Source organism: Hemitrygon akajei, chromosome 8 (genome assembly GCF_048418815.1).
Source record: "Hemitrygon akajei chromosome 8, sHemAka1.3, whole genome shotgun sequence".
Lineage (NCBI taxonomy): Eukaryota > Metazoa > Chordata > Chondrichthyes > Myliobatiformes > Dasyatidae > Hemitrygon > Hemitrygon akajei.
The window spans coordinates 153,447,738-153,471,885 of NC_133131.1; the positions used below are offsets into that span (position 1 = coordinate 153,447,738).

The window sequence follows — 24,148 nt, forward strand, 5'->3', positions numbered from 1 at the left end:
AGAGGTCAGAGGAGAACGGCCAGGGTGGTTCAAGCTGTCAGGAAGGCAACAGGAACTCAAATATAACATATAACAACAGATAACAACAGTAGTGTGCAGAAGAGCATCTCTGAACACACCACGTGTCGAACCATGAAGTGAATAGGCTACAGCAGCGTAAGACTTGCTGCTTGCACTCAGTGGCCACCTCATTAGGTTCAGGAGCTCTTAATAAAGTGGGCACTGTGTGTGTAAAGTGTGATGGCCCCAGATAAAGTAAAATGGGAAGATCCTGCCTTCTTTAGCATATTTCAAAAAGACTTGCATGGAAATGCATCAATTGTTAAAATGAAAAGAGGGTAAATGAAGGCAAGATCATCACTTGCATTATGTTAGGGTTTTTTGTCAGGGTTGAGAAGACAGCATTCATGGTTTTTTTAAAAAAGTGCTTGTGTGTGGAATTGAAGAACTGTAATCTACAGGGCTGTCAGCTAGTGGTACAATGGAGAATTTAAGCTGGATTGTTGTTAGCCAGCAGCAACAGAATGGATGATAATCCCCTTCTATTTTGGTAATTTTTTATGATTCAAAATGTTTGATTTTCTCTTCATTCAGTATAAGTGCTTTTTGTAGCACTAACCTAATTAACCAAGCTCTTACTACTTCATCCAGGCATAACGAGTTTTTCAGTAATTAACCGATTGCTGAAAGTAATGTCAGACAATTCTACCAGTTCTAGTCACATTTTCAGCTGGTATGTTGGGTATTTGGGTCAATAGAATATTTTAAATCTAGAATTATGTACCAAAGAACAGCTCTGCTCACAAAAAGTAAAATGCCTAATATTAAATAGATATTCTTAATATTGATGAAAATTTTTGATAAAACGGGGGGAGGTGCATTGTAGTGAATTACAGGCACACTTGTACTTGGCTTCGTGTTCAGTGTCGGTGCCTATTTCTAGGAATGTGACCATGAATAGAATCAATGCCAAAAGGGTCAATATAGCATTATGTAGTGAGATACAAGACCATAAGATAAAAGGGGCAGACTTGGGCCATTTGGCCCATCGAGACTGTTCTGCCATTTCATAATGGCTAATCCAATTTTCCTCTCAGCCCCAATCTCCTCCTACTCCCCTTATCCATTCATGCCTTGACTAATGAAGAATCTATCAACCTCTGTCTTCAAACAGTATACGTACATAAAGGCTTGTCCTCCACAGCTGCCTGTGGCAAAGAATTCCATAGATTCACCACTGTATTATTGTGTTATTGACAGTGCTATTGGGCTATTGTTGAGGACCGGCAGTGCTTGCTGTATGAGCTTCGAGCTCCTGTTGTCTCTATTCTCACCATCTAAGCATATGGTGAGAATGGGGACTGGGCAGGTGTGTGGAAGTTTACCTGTATGTGTTCACGGCTAAGCATAGAATGAATCAGTACTCTGATAAGGTGGTGTTATGTGAGGTAGCAATGTATCATATTTAGTAACACTGTCTATTTTTCTTACCATTCTGCTGCCACGTAGGACCTCATCAAATGCTTTGTCAACGTTCATGCAGATTGTATCAATAGTGCAAGCCACATTTACATATATTATCTTGTTGTTAAATACCGTGTCTTTAAGCATAAAGTCTTTTGCTTTGACAGACAGACAGACAGCCATACTTTATTGATCCCGAGGGAAATTGGGTTTCATTACAGCCGCACCAACCAAGAATAGTGTAGAAATATAGCAATATAAAACTATAAATAAATAATAATAAGTTAATCATGCCAAGTGGAAATAAGTCTAGGACCAGTCTATTGGCTCAGGGCGTCTGACACTCCAAGGGAGGAGTTGTAAAGTTTGATGGCCACAGGCAGGAATGACTTCCTATGACGCTCAGTGTTACATCTCGGTGGAATGAGTCTCTGGCTGAGTCCTGTGCCTAACCAGTACATTATGGAGTGGATGGGAGTCATTGTCCAAAATGGCATGCAACTTGGACAGCATCCTCTTTTCAGACACCACCATCAGAGAGTCCAGTTCCACCCCAACAACATCACTGGCCTTACGAATGAATTTGTTGATTCTGTTGGTGTCTGCTACTCTCAGCCTGCTGCCCCAGCACACAACAGCAAACATGATAGCACTGGCCACCACAGACTCGTAGAACATCCTCAGCATCGTCCGGCAGATGTTAAAGGACCTCAGTCTCCTCAGGAAATAGAGTTGGCTCTGACGACTCTGAAAGTACATACTTTCTTTGTGTGTGTTTTTGTAAATTTTGTAAATTTTTGTAAAGCATTGTTATGGGGTGGGTTGATCTTTCAAGCAACATAAAAATTTCAGAAATGATTGGAAACATTCACTTTTCACAGTGAGTGGGCAGTCTCAATATGTAAACAATATGTTGTCTTGCAAATAAATCTTGCCTCTGAAACACTGAAAATGGATATCCAATGCATTTTGGAGCCATTACACTACTCAAATTAACTTGACCTTTCCTTAAAAATTCCATGTTGACAAATCTGACTCTTTATAAGTAAATTTTTTAAACAGTCCCTTGGATTTTTAAAAAAATAATTTGTTGTATTTACTGCTAATATTGGCCTGAATGGCCTGTCATGAAAGGGAAGCTGCATTTTTTTTTTAAAAAACCATGGTAGCATGTATGAGGGCTGTTTTGCACCATGCTGTAAGCCAGGGAGAATTGTGTGAGTCCCTTAAGAAAAATGCAGATGCTGTACATCTAAAATAAAACCAGAAAATGCTAGAGACACTCAACAAATCAGACCACATCAGTGAGAAAAGAAATTGAGGTAAATTTTCAAGTCAAAGACCCTTCATCTAAACTAGGAAGGAGGCAAAAGAAGAATGGAACTTACTATTTTTTGTGTTTGAGCTTTTGTCTTAATAAATGTCTTTACCCCATTCTTTGGCCACTCATTATTCTGCACAATTATTCTTTTTGATTACATACTGTATTTTATTGTACCTATGTAAATCAGGAAATAGCTGCTGCAAATTCTGTCTAAAAACTTTCCATCCCACAAGACCTTCTCGTTCTTTATGTTTGTGTTTTGGAAAGCCTTTCCCCTGAATTTCTGAGACTGCTCAGTTGTATCATCCCATATTGGAATTTAATCTGTAGCCAAAGGAGTGTCTGCCCTGTGCCTTTATAATGAATACTCCATCATCGTCTGTCATGTATATGATATCATGGAGTTGACCACAGCAGAATTCCATAGAGGAGTTGTTTCCCTTGCAAATGTTCAAAGCTGAAAACTAATATGGGAGGTAATGCTCACAGGCGACTTGTGCACCACTAGTGTTGTTTAATAATAGCCACCCATTCATACTTTGCCTGTAACATCCTGCTGTCTCTAATTCACATCAGTGTGGTATTAGTGGCCACTCAAGTTCCATGCTTGATAATTTGAGTCCCACAGCTGATGGCACATTTAACCCATGTGATTTTCTACACATGTGTCCTGCAGTCTTCATTCAAGTCAGATGTGCGTTAAGTTGGTCATATTGGAGCTAAAATTGTGGCACATATAAACATTTCTTTCTCTTCTCTATGCAGTATCATCCCTGTCTCTTTAATGTTATTCCTGATAGTTTTTTCCTAATTTTGTTTTTGTTTTTATAACCATTTTAAACTAATGTTTAATCTTCTGTCATTTTCAGGTTCACTTCCCAGATGTGGAGAGGGTGGAATGGTTAAACAAGGTAGGATAATTTTGTTTGAATTATTGGGGAAAGTAAAATCTATAAATGAGGATTAATAATTTAGAAGAAAAATTTAATAGGGCATGAGTTTCTACACCAATTCTTCAGATCACTTGTATCCCCTATGTTCATTTTGAAAGCCACCAGTAGTTACCCTGTAAGCACATTGTTGGGTTGTTCAATAAGGCGGTTAGCCTTTCTGGTGTGGAATGTTAACATGCAAGCAAAGTGTTAGTAGCTCATGGTTTTGATAGTGAGCTCAATTAAAAGTGCAAAGCTTCATTGCAGATTGTAATGTGTCAAAGAAATGTGAGTTAGCAGTAAAATATCCATATTTTGTTGTGTTTTCAATATTTTGTTTGCACAGATAAGACCGTAATAGAAACAGGAGTAGCCACCTGTCTTGTCAACTCTAGTCTGTCATTCAATAAGATTATGGCTCATCTAGCTATGAACTCAGCTCCACATACCTTCCTTTCTGCCTCCATAGCCCTTAATTCCCCTGTTATGCAAGAATCTCTAACTGTATCTTAAATATATTTAATGAGGTAGCCTCCACTGCTGCTCTGGGTAGAGAATTGACAGATTCACAACTCTCATGGGGGCGGCAGGGAGAAGCAGTTTCTCTTCATCTCCTTCCTAAGTCTATTCCTCTGCATCTTGAGGCTGTGACCTCTAGTTTTAGTCTCGCTTTCCAGTGCAACAACTTTCCGGCCTCGATCTTAATTTTATGTTATTGATGACTAGCTTATTAAACAGATGTTCCATTCAACCCCATAAGTTCACAGCTGCTTCCTCCATGTCTACTAGCATGATATTACATATTTTACTCTTGATTGTTTAATTACATCTATAGTAGCAATAGTTGAAGTAATAATAGTTCAACGATAAACTCATGGTGCCAAGATCGATGTTCCCAAAATGTCATTTTCCTTTCTCAAAAAAGAACACACAATAACTTGTGTTGATGTTATTTGGGTTCTGCTGAATTTGGATAGATCTAGTTCAGATTAATTGATTGGAATAAGTCTAGGTAGAAATACCAACCAGATGAGGGAATTATGACCTTTTTTCCCTGATCCTTCAATGTTTATTTTTTAAATATTCCTCTCTATAGCTTCAGCACAGAAACATGCCCTTTGATCCACCATGTTCATGTCCATTAATTACACTAATACCATGTGCCTGCATTAGGTTTGTATCCTTCTATGCTTTGCCTATTCAAGGGTTTGTCCAAATGTCTTTTGAATGTAGTGATTGTATTTGACCATCACTTCCTTTGAGTTCCAGATATCAACCACTGAGTAAAAGAAAAATAAAATCTGCTGCTCTGTTCCCCTTTAGAATTCCTCCCTCTGTCCTTAAACTCTAAGTTCTTATTTTTGATACTCCAGAATATTCTGGGTATATACTTTCATATACAGTATGCCTTTTAAAGTTTAAAGTCTCTCTTGGGTTACCTCCCATTTTCCTTTTGCTCCAGGGAAAATGAATTGAGCCTATCCAATCTGTCCTTACAATCTTTTAATCCTGGTGAATTTCTCTATATTCTTTCAAGTACAACCACATCTTTCCCACAATTTTGCATTCAGAATCCAGGCTATCCACGGGTTACAAATGCCCAACCGTTGGATAATCCTACATAGAACAAGGTCCCAAAACATAATTAAATTCGAAAGACTGCAAATGACAGAACTAATTTCCTCTCTCGTGCTCTCATACCCACTTTTAGTAATTGTACTTTTATATCAGTCTGATGTGCTGCAGAGGTATGGTTGTCACATCAAATGACTTCTCTGTATTTTATAACTTATGAATAAAATCAATTTACATCTGTTGTATATGTCATATCCTTATTTGACTTAATAAAACACACATCCTCACGCTTTTCAGAAGTAAATCTCACCTATTGGATCAGCAAATTTGCTGGAGGTTTAGTGGACAGTGAGGAAGGTTTTCAAAGCTTGCAGAGGGATCTGAACCAGCTGGAAAAATGGGCTGAAAAATGGTAGATGGGGTTTAATACAGACAAGTGTGAGGTATTGCACTTTGGAAGGACAAACCAAGGTAGAACATAACAAGGTAAATGGTAAGGCACTGAGGAGTGCAGTAGAGCAGAGGGATCTAGGAATACAGATACAACATTCCCTAAAAGTGGCGTCACAGGTAGATAGGGTCATAAAGAGAGCTTTTGGTACATTGGCCTTTATAAATCAAAGTATTGAGTATAAGAGTTGGAATGTTATGGTGAGGTTGTATAAGGCATTGGTGAGGCCGAATTTGGAGTATTGTGTGCAGTTTTGGTCACCAAATTACAAGAAGGATATTACTGAGGCTGAAAGAGTGTAGAGAAGGTTTACAAGGATGTTGCCGGGACTTGAGAAACTGAGTTACCGAGAAAGGTTGAATAGGTTAGGACTTTATTTCCTGGAGCATAGAAGAATGAGGGGAGACTTGATAGAGGTATATAAACTTATGATGGGTATAGATAGAGTGAATACAAGCAGGCCTTTTCCACTGAGGCTAGGGGAGAAAAAAACCAAAGGACATGGGTTAAGGGTGAAGGGAGAAAAGTTTAAAGGGAACATTAGAGGGGGCTTCTTCACACACAGAGTGGTGGTAGTGTGGAATGAGCTGCCAGATGAAGTGGTAAATGCAGGTTCACTTTTAACATTTTAAAAACTTGGACAGGTACATGGATGAGAGGTATATAGAGGGATATGGGCCAGGTGCAGGTCAGTGGGACTAGGCAGAAAAATGGCTCAGCACAGCCAGTAAGGGCCAAAAGGCCTGTTTCTGTGCTGTAATGTTCTATGGTTCTAGTGCACCACCCAACTTCCCATCTGATCTCTAGCCTGCTCCAGCCTTGGACATTCTTCCTGGTTATCCTATAACACCAATAAATTTTATCAGCTAAGAAAGAGCTGATTGCCAACTACAAGAGGAAGAAGATGGGAGGTCCATGAGCACTTCCTTGGCATTTTCTTATCCGAGGACTTGTTCTGGGACCAGCATGTAAGTGCCATCACAAAGAAGGCACAACAGCAGCTTTATTTTCTTAAAAGTTTGCAGAGATTTTGGGGACATGCTAAATCTTTGACAAATTTTATGGATGCATTGTTGAGTATATCCTAATAGGTTGCAAAACAACCTGGACTACCAATGTCCAAGAACGGAAAACTCTACAGAGTATGCTGGATACAGCCTAGTCCATCCCAGGCAAGGCCCTCCCAACCATTGAATACATTGTCATAGAGTGCTGCCACAAGAAAGCAGCATCTGTCATCAATGAACCTTACCATTCAAGTCATGCCCTCTTCTTGCTACCACCATCAGACAGAAGGTACATAACCTTTTCTACACCACCTGGTTCAGGAACTAGTTATTACCTTGCAACCATCAGGTTCCTGAGCAGGCGTGGAGAACCACATACTCTACTCTGATTCTACGACTTACAGATTCACTTTCAAGGAGTCTTTTTACACCTTATGCTCTCAGTATTATTTTTATTTGCAGTTTGCCTTTTGCACATTGGTTGTTGTCAGTCTATGTATTGCTTTTATCTTATAAATGCCAGTAAGAAATTGAATCTCAAGGCAGTGTATTCTAACATGTTGTACTTTGGTAATAAATTTACTTTCAACTTTGTACTTTTATGTTGCCCACAAACATATTTGTGGTAAATCTGTTGCAATGGCTTTTGGAAACAAAACCAATAATGGCAACTTTTTAAAAAAAATCCAGAATAAATATTGTGAATTATTCAGTAGTGTGAAGCAGAGAACTTACTGGAGTTAATCAATTTAATAGAATCCCGATGCAGATTATCAACTCAAAACTGTGACAATTCCTTTCCTCCCACAAATGCTGCTCAGCCTGCAAAGTTCTTCCAGCTAATGGTTTTTTGCTTGGAATTTTTTTAGTGTTCATTTAACTATTATTAAAGTCAAAATAAATTTATCTCAAGGTAGCACAAGGTGTATATGTCATTTTGTGCCACCTTGAGATTCATTTTCTCGGAGGCATTAACAAGGACATTAAGAAATACATAGAATTTAAGGGAAAAAATACTTTACATTAATAAAGACTGACAAACAACTAATGTGCAAAGGAAGACAAATTCTGAAACAGCATTATGTATATTTTCATTCTGCTGTAGCCACTGCTGTGTTTTCTTTTTAAAATCAGTGAAGGTTGAATGGTACCTTTAGTTTAAGAGTTGTTAAATTTTAAAAAAAGTAGAAAATCATGCAGGGTGTCTACTCATCAATGTCCTCGAGGTCAGTTGTAAATGTTCTTGCTTAGAAGGTAGATGAAGATCAATTGGCAGGATTGAAATTTGTGCCCAAACTTGCTGCCAGGCTCAAAAAATTAGAATATTGGATGGGATGAGGGTTTTCAAAAACTTGATGTCCTTGGTCACTTTTACTTGTATCTTTCTGCTTCTGAAGGTGCTTCTGTGCTTGCTTTTGAATGAAGTTATTAATTCCATGCAGTAAATAATACTGAATTATTAACTTGCCTAACAATGTTAAAAGGCAACTGTAACAAGCATAGGTAATTTCTGACATATACATAAGCATGCCAAAGGTCTAGTGAGTTGAGCTGAGTTGTTGCAGAAATGCACATTCCTTTAATGTTTTCTTCAATATAACATGAATAATTAATTCCTTTCTGTTTTAAAGCTTTTCAAGAAGCTGCTTTAAAAGAGACTGAGATGACATTCTGTGCTGGGGTGAGGGGATGGGGATCTGAATCTGCTGCTTGGAAGCATGGTGGAGGTTTAATTAGAACATGGGTGACTATTTGAAGAGCTGTAACTTGAGGCTTGCACCTAAAGCTAGGAAATTAAATTAACCCAAAACTATGATTTTTAATGAATAGTAGAGCAAGCTCAAAGAGCCCACTAGCTACTCCTGGTCTGAGTTTTTTCAATTTCTGAGAAGCTGACACAGAGCTGCAGCAAGTAATGATGCTGTATCATCGCTGCATTGTCCCAGGATTGATTCCACCCCCTTGTGCTGTTTTTGTGGATTAGAACATTTTCTTTATGAATATTTTGGTTTCCTCTATCCTGATGAAGGGTCTCGGACTGCAACATTGACTATTTGTTTCCACGGATGCTGCCCGACCTGCTGAGTTCCTCCAGCTTGTACGTGTGGGTTTCCTCTGTGTCTTTCAGTTTCTTCTGTGATCCCAAGCATGTTCTGACGTAGTTTGATTGTTTACTACAATTGATAGTATTGATAGGAGACAATAGATTACAGGAATATAGTGGAGTAGGTTGGTTTTGAAAGCTGTTATGTACTCTTTTACCTAAGTGGAACCTCCTGGTGATACTGCCATATTCTTGAACCCTTAATATACCTCTTTCATTATTGTCACTTCCAATATCTCTTTTTTTTTGCACCATCTTAGTTTGCCCAGTATACTTATTGTTGAGTGTACTGTTTACTCTGTGAGCTTCGTGTGAATAAGGAGTTTCATTGCACCATAGTGTATATGGCAGTAAACCAATCTGAATCTCACTAAAATGAGAACTATTTTGAGAGTGGTGAAGAGGGAAACGATCGGAAGCATTTGCATTAGTTGGTGGAACTAATGGTTTTTTCTTGTTCTTAAGGTTTGTAATTCCACAAAATGCTGTATGAAATATCCTTTTTGTATTCAATCTAGTTTTAAAATATTTTGTTTTATTCCCTTCAGACAGTGAAACATCTATGGCCATACGTCAGTCAGTTTGTGGAGAAATTGTTTAAAGAAACAATTGAACCAGCTGTGAGGGGAGCGAACAGCCATCTCAGTACTTTTACCTTCACAAAGATTGATATGGGAAGCAAGGTGAGAAACGACTACACTTGAGATCTAGATCTTCACATGAGAAAGCAAAAAAAATTGTTGTTACCAATAAGTTGACTGACTAAGCAGGGAACACTGCAGATCTTGAATGTTTTGTGCTTTCAGAAATTTTTCCTCTTATGGTGGCAAGTCCATCACTGCTTTTGAATAAATAATGAATTTTATTCATCTGAGGTCCCCAATATCAGCTTGTCTTTAGCTAATTTTATCTCACTCCTTACAACGTAAAGAAACAGCTTAGTGAATCATATATGGCAAATCCTGTAGGGTCTGATATTTTTCCAGTTATAACACTCAAGATATATATATAAACAACCTTGACTTCTCTAACTTCCATTAATGCCCCTCCTTCCCTTCTTACTCCATCCCTGACATATTTAGTTGTTTGTTTTTTTCTCTCTCTACCCATCACCCTGCCTGTTCTCCATCTCCCTCTGGTGCTCCCCCCCTCCTCTTTTCTTTCTCCCGAGGCCTCCCGTCCCATGATCCTTTCCCTTCTCCAGCTCTGTATCACTTTTGCCAATCACCTTTCCAGCTCTTAACTTCATTCCACCCCCATCCGGTCTTCTATCATTTCGCATTTCCCCCTCCCCCCACTACTTTCAGATCTCTTAGTATCTCTCCTTTCAGTTAGTCCTGACAAAGGGTCTCGGCCCGAAACGTCGACAGTGCTTCTCCCTATAGATGCTGCCTGGTCTGCTGTGTTCCACCAGCATTTTGTGTGTGTTGTCCCCAGAAACATCCTGTCCACCAAGAGGAATGTTCCATTTCTGGCTATTATCACCAGGTCAGTCCATTGTCAATCATTAGTAATGCGCTGGAAGGTATTAACAATGCGCTGTCTAGCTGAAGTTGTTGACCATTAATTTGCTTTCAGTTGTGTTTCCATTCAACCCCTTACATGAAGTATGGATGGAGGGCTGAGTTCCAGAAGCGAGGTCAAAGTATTGACATCAAGGCAACATTTAACAATGTCTGGCACCAAGAGTGCTAATAAACTGCACAGCTCTATGACTTGAAATTGTTTAGACCAGGGGTTCCTAACTTTTCTTTACACCATGTATCCCTACCATTCACCGAGGAGTGTGTAGATCCCAGGTCTTGAGGAAGATTCTATCATTTAGCAGCAGGGCATTGGGTGTAAAAGTTATGCGCTGGAAGGTATTAACAATGCGCTGTCTAGCTGAAGTTGTTGACCATTAATTTGCTTTCAGTTGTGTTTCCATTCAACCCCTTACATGAAGTATGGATGGAGGGCTGAGTTCCAGAAGCGAGGTCAAAGTATTGACATCAAGGCAACATTTAACAATGTCTGGCACCAAGAGTGCTAATAAACTGCACAGCTCTATGACTTGAAATTGTTTAGACCAGGGGTTCCTAACTTTTCTTTACACCATGTATCCCTACCATTCACCGAGGAGTGTGTAGATCCCAGGTCTTGAGGAAGATTCTATCATTTAGCAGCAGGGCATTGGGTGTAAAAGTTAGGCTGTTATGTTGTAATTCAACATGGTGATATATAATTTGAATAACAGTGTCCAGTTTTGGGTCTCCCTGTTCATCTTTAAACTGGAATGAGTGGAGAGATGATTTAAAGCCATGCTGCTGGAACTCAAGGAACTGAGGTATAGGGAAAGGTTGGCCAGGCTAAGACCTTTATTCCTTGGAACATAGGGGATTCATTAGTGTCCTTTTATGGATGTGTATAAAATTGTGAGTGGTATTGATAGGATAAATGCACATTGTATTTTTTCCCAGGGAAGAGGAAATAAAAGCTAGTGGGCATAGGTTTAATGTGAGAGATGAAAGATTTAAAAGGGACATGAAGGGAACTTCTTCAGGCAGGGCATGAATGAACTGCTGTTGTTGAGTCAGGTACAGTAATAAAATTTAAAAGACATTTGGGTAAGTACACAGGGGGTTAGAGGGGTATGTGCCAAATACAAGTAAATGGGACTGACTTGGTGGAGTCCATAGCCAGCATGGATGAGTTGGATTGAAGGGCCTGTTTCCTTGCTGTATTACTCTGACTCTATAAAGAGAGATGGTTCCGTGTTGATTGGTGATTTTTATCTCCACCATAAAATTGGAAAATTGGGCATACTTAGTTCTCTGGATAATGAAGTGATTCATGCATGCATTCAATAAGACCTGAATAATATCTGGTTTTAGGCTGATGAATGGCAATTAGTATTTATGTTACAGGGGCTATTTCCTATGACTGTTGCTCTGTTCATCCTCTATCAGCTTTGCTATTGACCAGAACATTTGGTTCAGCCACATGCAGAATTTCTTGTGTTTATGATCAGTCACTTAAATGTTATGTCTGTAGAGCAGATAAGCTCAGTTCACATCATGCTTTAATGTTGAAATGTAATGCTGTTCCTTACTTGGCTGCTGAGTCAAAGTCTGCTCAAAATGTTATCCAAATCTTTATTGCTTTCCATAGCTGCAGTGACAGACCAGCATAATTTCAGTTACTTTCTTCTATCTATCATCACCACTGATTACTTTTCAAGCCCATTTTATTCTGCATTCGTATGAAGTCATTTGGAATTGTATCTTCATTTTTCTCATCTTGTCCTGTACTGACTTTGTACTTCAGTGTTGATTTAACCCTGGTTATTATTTCTGGTTCAGTATTCTGTTTACCTTTCAAATTCACAGGGATGCTGCTGTCAGTTTGCTTAGTGCAAAACTCGAAAGCTGTTTGAACAAAACTTAATTTTCCTACCCAGTGGTGTCAAACTTCGTTTTCCTACCCAACTTCAACAGTGATAAATCCAGCAGTACAGTCTTTTTCTCTTTACTACCTTGCCTCAAATCCCTCTTTCCAGCAAATCCTCTACCCTTGCCTGTACCTTGAAACAGAATTTTAAAAATTAAATTGTACATCATGCTCTCCTGCTTTCTTGTGCCATTTAAGCTAAACCTTCCTTGGGCTGCATTTGGTCTGCATTCTAATTTATCACTTGCTCTTCCTTTTGTTCCATTTTAACTTGTATTGTTCACAAACTTGAATTCTTGCTCTATTAGCACTACTCCGGACTCTTCTCGTGCCAATAATGATCAGAAGAACCGTCCTTTCCCACCTATGTACTGTTTTCCTATGCTGTGTCCCAGATGTCCATTCTGAAGGAGAGTTTGTTTTTAGTTTCCTGATATGTATTCTTATGAAGTTTTTTTTAATCATCAGATGCTGGGAAGGGTTTTCCACTCAATTGCTATCTCTTTATTCTTCTTTCAGCCTCTACGAATTGATGGGATTAAGCCGTACATAGAAAATGTGGACAACAGACAAATTATATTAGACCTTCAGATCAGGTAATTTACATACACTTTTAGGTTAGATGTAGAGGAAGAGTATTTTTGATTGTGAAATCTGGAAAAGAAAAGAAAAAGTATTGAGTTGGATTATCTTGGGGTTTGCTTTCATGTGTAGTGATTATTTAAGGCTGTTGGCTTGCAGTTATTTTCATTATTTCTTGAAGCTACTTTGTCCTTGTTTCACTTATGCTGGGGCTCATTCGGCAACATTCAAGTGGCCATCCTCCAAGTCAAGAAATCTGTGCTGGCTAGTTGACCAAATGAGCATTATGATTAATGTTACAAATTGCTGAGGAGTACACTGATGTTGAAAATCCATGTTATTTTGCCTTGTACAACTAAAAGTACTTGTTACCAATTGCAAAATCTCCATAATTGACCTGGCTGAAATTCGCTAGTTGCATAGACTAAGGTTTCAAAATTAGACCACTGTGAACAGACCAAAGCTACACACTTAATAAACTTGCTAACGTGTTGAGTGAAATCACTTTATACTAGTTCAGCTAACTTTATGGCATCTTCCCCAAATCATTAGCATTGTTTAACATCTGTGCTGAGCCACAGTAACTGCATCTCTGGCACTGAATCTGCTGCTGTGGCCCAGAAGAGCGGGAAGGGAAGTGGGCTGTAATGGCACTGAGAGATTCCTTATTACGAGGAACAGAGATGCACTCAATGTCAGTAAGATGAAAGAGCTGATTGTGGGCTTCAGGAAGGGTAATATGAAAGAACACGTACCAATCCTCATGGAGGGATCAGAAGTGGAGAGAGTGAAGAGTTTCAAGTTCCTGGGTGTCAAGATCTTTGAGGACCTAACCTTGTCCCAACATATCGATGCAGTTATAAAGATGAGACAGTGACTATACTTCATCAGGAGTTTGAAGAGATTTGGTATGTTCACAAATACACTCAAAACTTCTATAGATGTACCATGGAGAGCATTCTGACAGGCTGCATCACTGTCTAATAAGGGGGGTGGGGGGAAGGAGTCTACTGCACCGAACCGAAAGAAGCTGCAGAGGGTCATAAATTTAGTCGGCTCCAACTTGGTTACTAGCCTACAAAGTACCCAGAACATCTTCAGGGAGTGATGTCTCAGAAAGGACCTCCAGCACCCAGGGAATGCCCTTTTCTCATTGTTACCATCAGGTAGGAGGTACAGAAGCCTGAACGCACACACTCAGTGATTCAGGAACTGCTTTTTCCCCACTGCCATCCAATTCCTAAGTGGACATTGAACCCTTGAACACCATCTTACTTTTTATTATTATTTCTGTTATATTATTTTATTATTGTTTTTTGTACATTTTTTAATCTATTCAATATACATATACTGTAATTGATTTACTTATTATGTTTTTTTTCTCTTTCTATTATATTGTGTATTGCATTGAACTGCTGCTAAGTTAACAAATTTGATGATGCATGCAGGTGATAAAAAAACTTGATTCTGATTGTGATCCTGTGGGCGTGACAGAGGCACACGGATGGTATGATGTCTCCCTGATGCCAGGGTCAGAGTTGTCTCAGATCGGATCCGTGGCATTCTCAAGGGTGAGAGTGAACAGCCAGAAGTCTTAGTACATATTAGCACCATTGACATGGGTAGACAAGGTGAGGACATTGTGAAGAGAAACTTTAGGGAGCTAGGTAGAAAGCTGAGAAATGGTTAGTAATTTCTGGATTGCTGCCTGTGCCATGTGCCTGTGAGGGTAAGAACAGGATGATTTGTCAGGTGAATGTGTGGCAGAGGAACTGATGGGGGGGGGGGGGGAAACAGAGGTTCAGATTCCTGGATCATTATGATCTCTTCTGGGGAAGGTACAAGCTGTACAAAAGGGACAAGATACACCTGAACCTGAAGGGGGTCCAATATCCTTGCTGGCAGATTGACTAGAGTTGTTTGGGAAGGTTTAAACTAATTTAGCAGGGTCTGGGAACCAGAGTGATAGTGCTGAAGATGAGGTAGTTGGTTTTCAAACAGACAATGTGTAGTGAGATTCCTAGTAAGGAAAGGCTGATAATAGGGCAAAATTGCAGTCAACAAGATGAGTTACAACGTAAAAGTCTGAATACAGGATTGAAGATGTTATATTTGAATGTGTTCACTGTACAGAATAAGGTAGATAAACCTGTAGCACAGTTACAGATTGACATGTATGATGTTGTAGGCATTACTGAACCATAGCTGAAAGAAGATTATAGCTGGGAGCTTAATGTCCAAGGATACACTTTATGTCAACTGGCTGGAAGGCAGAGGGTGTGCTGTTGCTCTTTTGGTTAAAAAATGAAATTAAATCATTAGAAAGAGGTGAGATATGGTTGGAAGGTGTTGAATCATTGTGGATAGTGCTAAGAACTGCAAGGGCAAAAAGACCCTGATGGGAGTTGTATACAGACTCCCAAACAGTAGTAAGGATGTCGCCTACAAATTACAACTGGAGATAGAAAATACATGCTAAAAGAGTGATGTTGCAATAGTATTGGGAGACTTCAACATGCAAGTAGCTTGGGAAAATCAGGTTGGTGCTGGATTCTAAGAGGAGGAATTTCTAGAGTGCCTACGAGATGGATTTTTAGAGCAATTCCTGGTTGAGTCTACTAAGGGATCAGCTATTCTGGATTGGGTGTTATGCAATGAAGCGGAATTAATTACAGAGCTTAAGGTAAAAGAACCCTAAGGGGAAAGTGATCATAATATGATCGAAGGTACCCTGAAATATAAGAAGGAGAAGCTAAAGTCAGATTTTTCAGTATTACAGCGGAGTAAAGCAATTAACAGAAAAATGAGAGAAGAATTAGCCAGAATTGATTGGAGAAAAAATACAAAAATCCGAGGTGTAAAGGGGCTTGGGAGTTTGTTTTCAGGATTCCCTAAAAGTTGATGTGATTTGCAGATCGAGTCTGTGGTGAAGATGGCAAATGCGATGTTAGCATTCATTTCAAGAAGGCTAGAATATAAAAGCAAAGATGTGAACATTGAGACTTTATAAAGCACTGGTGAGGCCTCACTTGGAGTATTGTGAGTGGTTTTGGGCCCCTTATGTTAGAAAGCATGTGCTGAAACTGGAGAGGGTTCAAAGGTGGATCATGAAAATGATTCCAGGATTGAGTGGTTTGTCATATGAAAAGCGTTTGATGCCTCTGGGCTTGTATTCACTAGAATTCAGAAGGATAAGGGGTGCCTTAATTGAAACCTATCAAATGGTGAAAGGCCTTGATGGACTGGATGTGGAGAGGATGTTTCCTATGGTGGGACCATCTAAGACCAGAGGACACAACCTCAGAATTGAGGGGTGTCTTTTTAGAACAGAGATGACGGGGAATTTCTTTAGCCAGAGAGTAGTGAATCTGTAGAATTCTTTGCAATAGGTAGCTGTAGAGGCCAAGTCTTTATATTTTTATTTATTTATATATAATATTATTAAAAATATAGCAGAGGTTGATAGATTCTTGATTGATCAGGGTATGAATGGATATAGGGGAGAGAAGGCAGGAGATTGGGGCTGAGAGAAAAATTGGATCAGCCATGATGAAGTGATGGAGGAGACTTGATGGACCAAATGGCCTAATTCTGCTCCTATATCTTATGATCTCATGGTAATGTTCTAGCTAAGGAAAAGAAGTTAAATTGGGGCATTGCTTTTAGGGATGGATAATACTCAGTAAAATTTCCAGGAGCTAATAATGACCATTGGCTGCATTACCTAGTATCCTAACTACCATACCTAGTATGCAATGAATTATGCCTTCTGTATGAATTTTGTTATTCTCTTGCTGAACATTAACTGTAAAACTACTTCCACCATGCAATTTAGTCATTTATTCCAGAAGTCAATGACTCTTCCTGAAATGCAACAGCTTTTGACATTTGACCCAGTTCTATATTTGCGTAATTGTTGTGAAACTCCATTAGTTTTTCCTAATTTTGTTCATTTGAATTCAAATATCCTGTTCAAATTCTTTAACTACCATAAATACTTTAGTCAGTTATTTTAAAGTATATTTTCAACATTAAGAATAAATTCACTATTGCAATAAATAAATTTTAAACTGTGTATCATGACATTTTCCTTTGAACTTCTGGAGTCTTGCTCTTGCATTATAGGAAGGTCACAGACAGAAAATGTTGCTGAAGTTCTACATGACTCATTTATTTCCTGAAATAATGTTCTGTGGTTCCAGTTAATTTCTTTTGAGGTATTACCAAGCACAACATCAATCTGATGCATTGTTTCTTTCTCCACAGATGCTGCCTAATCTATGGCTTGTTTCTGATCTTTTATGTTAGATTCCAACATCCTAAGTATTAAATGTGGAAGCAGAAAATGCTGAGAATATATGATGGGTCAGGCTGTGCTGAGAAACAAAAAAAGAAGTTTCAGATGGGTAGCCTTTTGCCAGACTTATATTGTTTAATTCACAGTATTTTAGATTTGTTCCAGTTAAACATTTTTTGTTTCAGCATTAATCTTTAGTGTATTACTGGTTCTGTTTATCAACTTGCAATTAAATGTTGCATTCCATTATTTGCAAGTTCCTGATGAGTATTCTACTTGATTTGGAAAAAAAATCACGTTCCTTGTGCTTTGAATTGAATTGAATTGACTTTATTACTTGCATCCTTCATATTAAAAAATGTAAAAATCTTCACATTACGTCTCCGTCTGAATGTGCAATTTATTGATTTGAAAGCATGTTGAACTAAAATCACTTTGATATAGATTTATTTGTGCACCAGTGGACATTGTGCAGATGTTATGATTTAAAAGCTATTTAGATTTTAGAGAAATGTCAATGAAGTCTAATGGTATGAACTGTATGAACAATTGTCATATGGCCAAATAACTTGTTCAGATTTTGTTACATTATAATACTGTAGCTTCTAGTTTTTAAAAATTAGCTGCAACATTAATATGTTTTGTTCTGCTACCAAAACTGGATTTTAATGTTAATTTCAATCCTGGCAGTGCGTGTCTATATTTATGTGCTTTAACTTAACTGATTGCATTATTTCCTCATTTAGTAAGTTTTAAGAGATTGTCAAGTCTGCAAAACAATAACTGCAGATCTTTTTATTTTTAGAGTTTTACTCGAAACGAGGTAATTAACTCAAGGTGTATAAATCATTTAATTGTATTTTGATTGCATTTTCCTCCAGTGGTGCTGGTCACACCTTTCAGAGCCATCAAAGTAACTGAGAAGCTTTAAGAAGTCAGTGGCTTTGACTCTTTTGTTCTACAGTTCTGAATGTAGATGTGTGCGTGCCATACATTTATTCAACTGTCATCACTTGTAACTTGGTTGATCAGCTACATTGTCTACTGCCATGTTATTGATGTTGTGCCATTTCCACGAAGACACTATCCAAGTTGGATGGCTGTGAATCAGACTAGTAGGTTGACTTTTGAAGAACCTAATAATTTTTTCCTGGTAGAATGAAATAAACGTGGGTTTATTTCTGGTGGAATGAAATAAAGCCTCTCCACACTTTTCATAAAGCACTCAAGAATTGTATGAAAAGTTGTGGTCACACCTGAATTTAAAAAAAATCTAAAAGTAAAGTTAAAATTGATATTTGTTTAAGGTTTGCATTCTTTGGGACCTATATTTGACTTAAAATACAATGCATGTGCATAGATCAATTAAAAATTAAAGAAAAATTGGTGGGTTTGTTCACACCTATGGATAGAGAACATTTGTACAGAACTCTGAAATCTGTACTTTCCTCACTGAGCAGGGCATTGCTGCTGTGGCTGAAGTGCCTGCAGTACTTCGTATTTGCCTTACCTTTCTGAACTTTTTAGCAGACTTTCAGAATGGTTATCTTTTGCATTGTTTGTTTATATTGTAATTAATTGTAATTTTATGTCTTTGTACTGTACTGCTGCCACAAACAAACTTCATGCTACATAAGACAATGATAATAAGCCTTATTTTGATCACTGATTTTACATGTTGCTTATACACTGTATTTTCTTTATTTTCTCAGCTATGTTGGAAACTGCGATATAGACATTGAGATCAAAAGGTACTTTTGCAGAGCTGGTGTAAAAGGCATCCAGGTGGGTGACTGATTTGCTATGATTCTTTAAATTATTTTAGGAGTTTTATTGAGGTATAAATATGTTGGATTTTTTGTGAGATATGATTAACTGATTTGGACAGATTTTATGCACATATGAAACAGGAATTAACCTTCATGCAGCAAATTTCAATATTTTGAAATTTTGTTTGTATGAAGATTACAGTTATTTTGTTCTGAGACATGTGGTAATGGTGAAATTAATCATGATTTATAGGAGGAATGGCCTTTTCATCCATATTCTTGTGTTAGTAGATTACAGAGGATTATTTTTGTTACATCAGAAAATATTACCCATGATACTTGGAATTATCTATTGCTTAGAATTGTGAAATGAAGCAAAATGTTGCATGTTTAGGCTTAAGTTTTCGACGTTTTTCCTAATTTTTTCTAAATATTTTTGTTATATCATTTGCGAAGCATTCCTTACTAATATGTTTTAATGCTTTGTTCCCTCAGTGTTTTGCTGTGTGTAATGTTTTTAAACACTTGAATGTCTGCTTGGGTTGAATCTCCCGTAAAAAGTTATCTTCCATGCCCAAATATTAAATATTAAGTGAGGCAGCATTTAGTACATATTTGGCATTATAACCTGGTGACTTCAGTAAATATTCCAAAAAATCATGAAGATTCTGGATACCTCTGGTGTGTAATGAATGCAATTTGTCTTAACTAATTTGTGAAAATCAACTGTCTTTTCTGAAATATGATCTTATTAATATACTTGCAGATGAACGGCACACTTAGAGTAATTCTGGAGCCCCTTATCGGTGACATGCCTTTGGTTGGGGCACTAACACTCTTCTTTCTCCGCAGACCTGTGAGTATAGCTATCAACTCCTTGAACTAAGTTTATGGTTGACTTGATATTTAAAAATAAAAGTACCTCTATCAGTGTTAGCCACTGTTGAACATTGTGTTAGAACATTGCATATTCTCATATTTGCACAACAGCATGGCGTCTAAGTAATAAAAGTAACTTTTACAAGTTCTTGAGTTTGAGTGGTTATGCCTGAAGTAGTAATGATTTCCAATAGTGAGACCACAATTCGACACAAATATAAGATTATAAAGAGAGGATTAAAAATGCCTTTATGCATAGATTGTTAAAATTTGAAATTCTGCATTGCAAGGATTTATTGAAGTTGTTCTTAAAATCTTTAAATTGAAATTGGGCAATGTTATTTGGTGGGGGGGGGGATAGAAAGTTTAAGTAAATGCAATGTCTTTAGCAGAGAAATGGTTACGGTGAATGGTCGTAGTCTTTCTTTTCCCCTAGGGTAGGTGTGTGTGAAACTAGAGGGCACAGGTTTAAAGTGAGACAAAAGAAATTTAAAGGGGACTTGAAGAAAATCTTTTTCACACAGAAGGTGGTGGTAGTTGGAACAAGAGGAAGTGGTATAATTGGGTACAGTTACAACATTTAAAGACACTTCCTTTGCTAAACACTGTCAAATAGGATGAGCTCATATCGGCAACGGTGTGCATATGCAAGTTTGGCTATGATTCTAAATCAGTGGCTTAGATGCAATTCTTTCTGTCTCCTTGCTATTGATATGATATCCAATGTTATAAGTGTTATACATGTCAAAGTCCTTACTAGAAACGATTTCCTAAACTGTTTAAGTAATCTCTCCAAATGTATGACAATTCTAAATTTAGGCACTTTGTCCATATTAGCCTTGAGTACAGTACAGTACATTCAAAGCATATGGCACATTAATTGTGAAACTGAGGAATCAAATAATTGAGTAATTTTTTCTTTGATATATTCACTGGGTATACAGCTTTTAAGAAATTGAAATGGTGAAGAAAATTGAAGACTTTGATCCATTTTAACATAAAAGGAAAGACATAAATACAAAGAGATTACAATGTGGATATGGGTATTTTAGTCCAGACTTTCATATTAATATTACATTTCATTTGTTTTTGTTGTCATTTTGTCACACTTAAATAAATAGTGAAGTATAATGACAGGTAGGGAAATATGAGGCGTTTGGGCATAATAAATCCCACAAATAATTGTAAGGTGAATATTTTGGTTAGATGCTTCAGAGAATAATATTTACTAGATTTTCAGGAAAACAGTCTCCTCCTTCCTGGTCTTTTAGATTTCAGCAGAATAGACGTGATCATTTGCCTAAAGTCGTAAGCCCAAAACCTTTTAATGCAGAGATGAGTGTGTTGAAAATGGACTGAGCCATTATTTAGTAATACCAACAGCAGTTAAAGGTTTATGCAATCTGCAGCAACTCCTTTAATTCCACTTTGTTTTTGAAATATGATTTAATCTGCATTTAGTTTAATAGTATACACCAATGGATTAATAATTTGGATCTAATTTTCCTGCTAGTAAAATTTAAAACAAAGAATATTGCACTTGGAAACAAGACAGTGAATTGTGAAAAGGTTTAGTTACTGCAGTGGAAAACTGTAAATGAGCAAATGACAAGCCTTTCAATAGAGTCAGTAAAGGTACAACTATTAGAAGGAAACTGGGGCATCTAAAATTAGATCTCTCTGGATGCCAAAAGAACTAGAGGTCAAACAAAAAGAAAGCACAGTAAGTTGACTGTGAACATCAGGTGCAGAATACAGTGGGAATCCATGTTTAATACATTGTTGTGGTAAAAGTTTATCAATTTGAAATACTGTTTATTGGAAGCTTCTCCATTTGATGAGATTTACTCTCTCTATTTAAGATTTTCAGCATCTGCAGTATTTTGCTATTGCTTTTGTTTTTGTCAATACAGAAACCATAGAGGAAGTTTTAATAGGGAAAACGGGGATTGAGGAACAAAACTATAAATCAAAAGACTAAACTTTTATAAGAATAAAAAGCAAAATATTAGTTAAAGCAGTGGTGGATTGAGAGGAACAAAAGTTGTGATTGAACCACAGAATGAGTACTTTTCATCCGAGTGTACGGAAGATAATATTAATGAAACAGTAAAGGAAGAGCAAAAGAGATGCAGGGTGAAAATAGATGTAAAGGAGTGGTGGAGAAGCTGTTAACAATTTATAAAGATTATCTTTATTTGCCACATGTACATCAAAACACAGTAAAATGCATTGTTTGTATCAAATCAGATCAGTGAGGATTGTGCTCGACAGGCCACAAGTGCTGCAGTATTTCCAGTGTCAAAGTTGCATGCCCAAGACTCTCTAACCATAACCCTATATAACCATATAACCATATAACAATCACAGCACGGAAACAGGCCATTCCGGCCCTCCTAGTCCGTGCCGAACTCTTAATCTCACCTAGTCCCACCTACCCGCACTCAGCCCATAACCCTCCACTCCTTTCCTATCCATATACCTATCCAATTTTACCTTAAATGACACAACTGAACTGGCCTCTACTACATCTACAGGAAGCTCATTCCACACAGCTATCACTCTCTGAGTAAAGAAATACCCCCTCGTGTTTCCCTTAAACTTTTGCCCCCTAACTCTCAAATCATGTCCTCTCGTTTGAATCTCCCCTACTCTCAATGGAAACAGCCTATTCACGTCAACTCTATCTATCCCTCTCAACATTTTAAATACCTCGATCAAATCCCCCCTCAACCTTCTACGCTCCAGTGAATAGAGACCTAACTTGTTCAACCTTTCTCTGTAACTTAAGTGCTGAAACCCAGGTAACATCCTAGTAAATCGTCTCTGCACTCTCTCTAATTTATTGATATCTTTCCTATAATTCGGTGACCAGAACTGTACACAATATTCCAAATTTGGCCTTACCAATGCCTTGTACAATTTTAACATTACATCCCAACTTCTGTACTCAATGCTCTGATTTATAAAGGCCAGCGTTCCAAAAGCCTTCTTCACCACCCTATCTACATGAGACTCCACCTTCAGGGAACTATGCACTGTTATTCCTAGATCTCTCTGTTCCACTGCATTCCTCAATGCCCTACCATTTACCCTGTATGTTCTATTTGGATTATTCCTGCCAAAATGTAGAACCTCACACTTCTCAGCATTAAACTCCATCTGCCAACGTTCAGCCCATTCTTCTAACCGGCATAAATCTCCCTGCAAGCTTTGAAAACCCACCTCATTATCCACAACACCTCCTACCTTAGTATCATCAGCATACTTACTAATCCAATTTACCACCCCATCATCCAGATCATTTATGTATATTACAAACAACATTGGGCCCAAAACAGATCCCTGAGGCACCCCGCTAGTCACCGGCCTCCATCCCGATAAACAATTATCCACCACTACTCTCTGGCATCTCCCATCTAGCCACTGTTGAATCCATTTTATTACTCCAGCATTAATACCTAACGACTGAACCTTCTTAACTAACCTTCCATGTGGAACTTTGTCAAAGGCCTTGCTGAAGTCCATATAGACTACATCCACTGCCTTACCCTCGTCAACATTCCTCGTAACTACTTCAAAAAATTCAATAAGGTTTGTCAAACATGACCTTCCACGCACAAATCCATGCTGGCTACTCCTAATCAGATCCTGTCTATCCAGATAATTATAAATACTATCTCTAAGAATACTTTCCATTAATTTACCCACCACTGATGTCAAACTGACAGGTCTATATTTGGAATGTGGTAGGAAACCATAGCACCTGAAAGGAAACCCATGCGGTCACAGGGAGACCTTGGACTCAGCAGCAGGAATTAAACCCTGATCTTACTGGTGGTGCTGTGAAGAGTTACGTTAACTGCTATAGGGGAGATTTCTTCATTCGTACAGTTGATTTGGAGCAACAATTACATATGCACAATAAAAATAAAGAATGCTGGAAAAACTCAGCATTTCAGGCAGCTTTTCTGGTTAGAAAAGTAAATAACTTTTCAGTTAGCCTTTCATCAAAGATCTGAAATAATGCCTTAACGCTAGCTATGTTTTCTATCTGCAGATGCTGTATTGAGCTTTCCTAGGATATTGTGTTTTATTTGCGATTTCAGTCAGATGTAGCATTTAACTTTTTATATTATATATCTGACCTAAATTAATTTCACCATTCTAATGATGTTGAGTAGAGGAAATGTATTTCAAGAATGTCAATATGAAATTTATCAATTGACCCATGAATTGTTAACTAGTCCCGGATTATTTAATCATGGTTACCATAGTATAATTTAGCAGAGTTGCTAATAATGATTCCAGATGGTTAAACCTGCTAACAACATG

General features: G+C 37.8%; 1 protein-coding gene across 5 annotated transcripts in view; it reads left to right on the forward strand.

Moving 5' to 3' along the window:
- esyt2b (extended synaptotagmin-like protein 2b) overlaps positions 1 to 24,148 on the forward strand; it is a 214,596-nt gene that overhangs the window by 94,631 nt on the left and 95,817 nt on the right. For all 5 annotated transcript variants that reach the window (XM_073054866.1, XM_073054867.1, XM_073054869.1 and 2 more), the window contains exons 2-6: positions 3,658 to 3,699; positions 9,406 to 9,540; positions 12,806 to 12,882; positions 18,878 to 18,950; positions 19,701 to 19,790. In XM_073054866.1, coding sequence (XP_072910967.1) covers positions 3,658 to 3,699; positions 9,406 to 9,540; positions 12,806 to 12,882; positions 18,878 to 18,950; positions 19,701 to 19,790 — 417 coding nt within the window. The remainder of the gene's footprint in view (positions 1 to 3,657; positions 3,700 to 9,405; positions 9,541 to 12,805; positions 12,883 to 18,877; positions 18,951 to 19,700; positions 19,791 to 24,148) is intronic.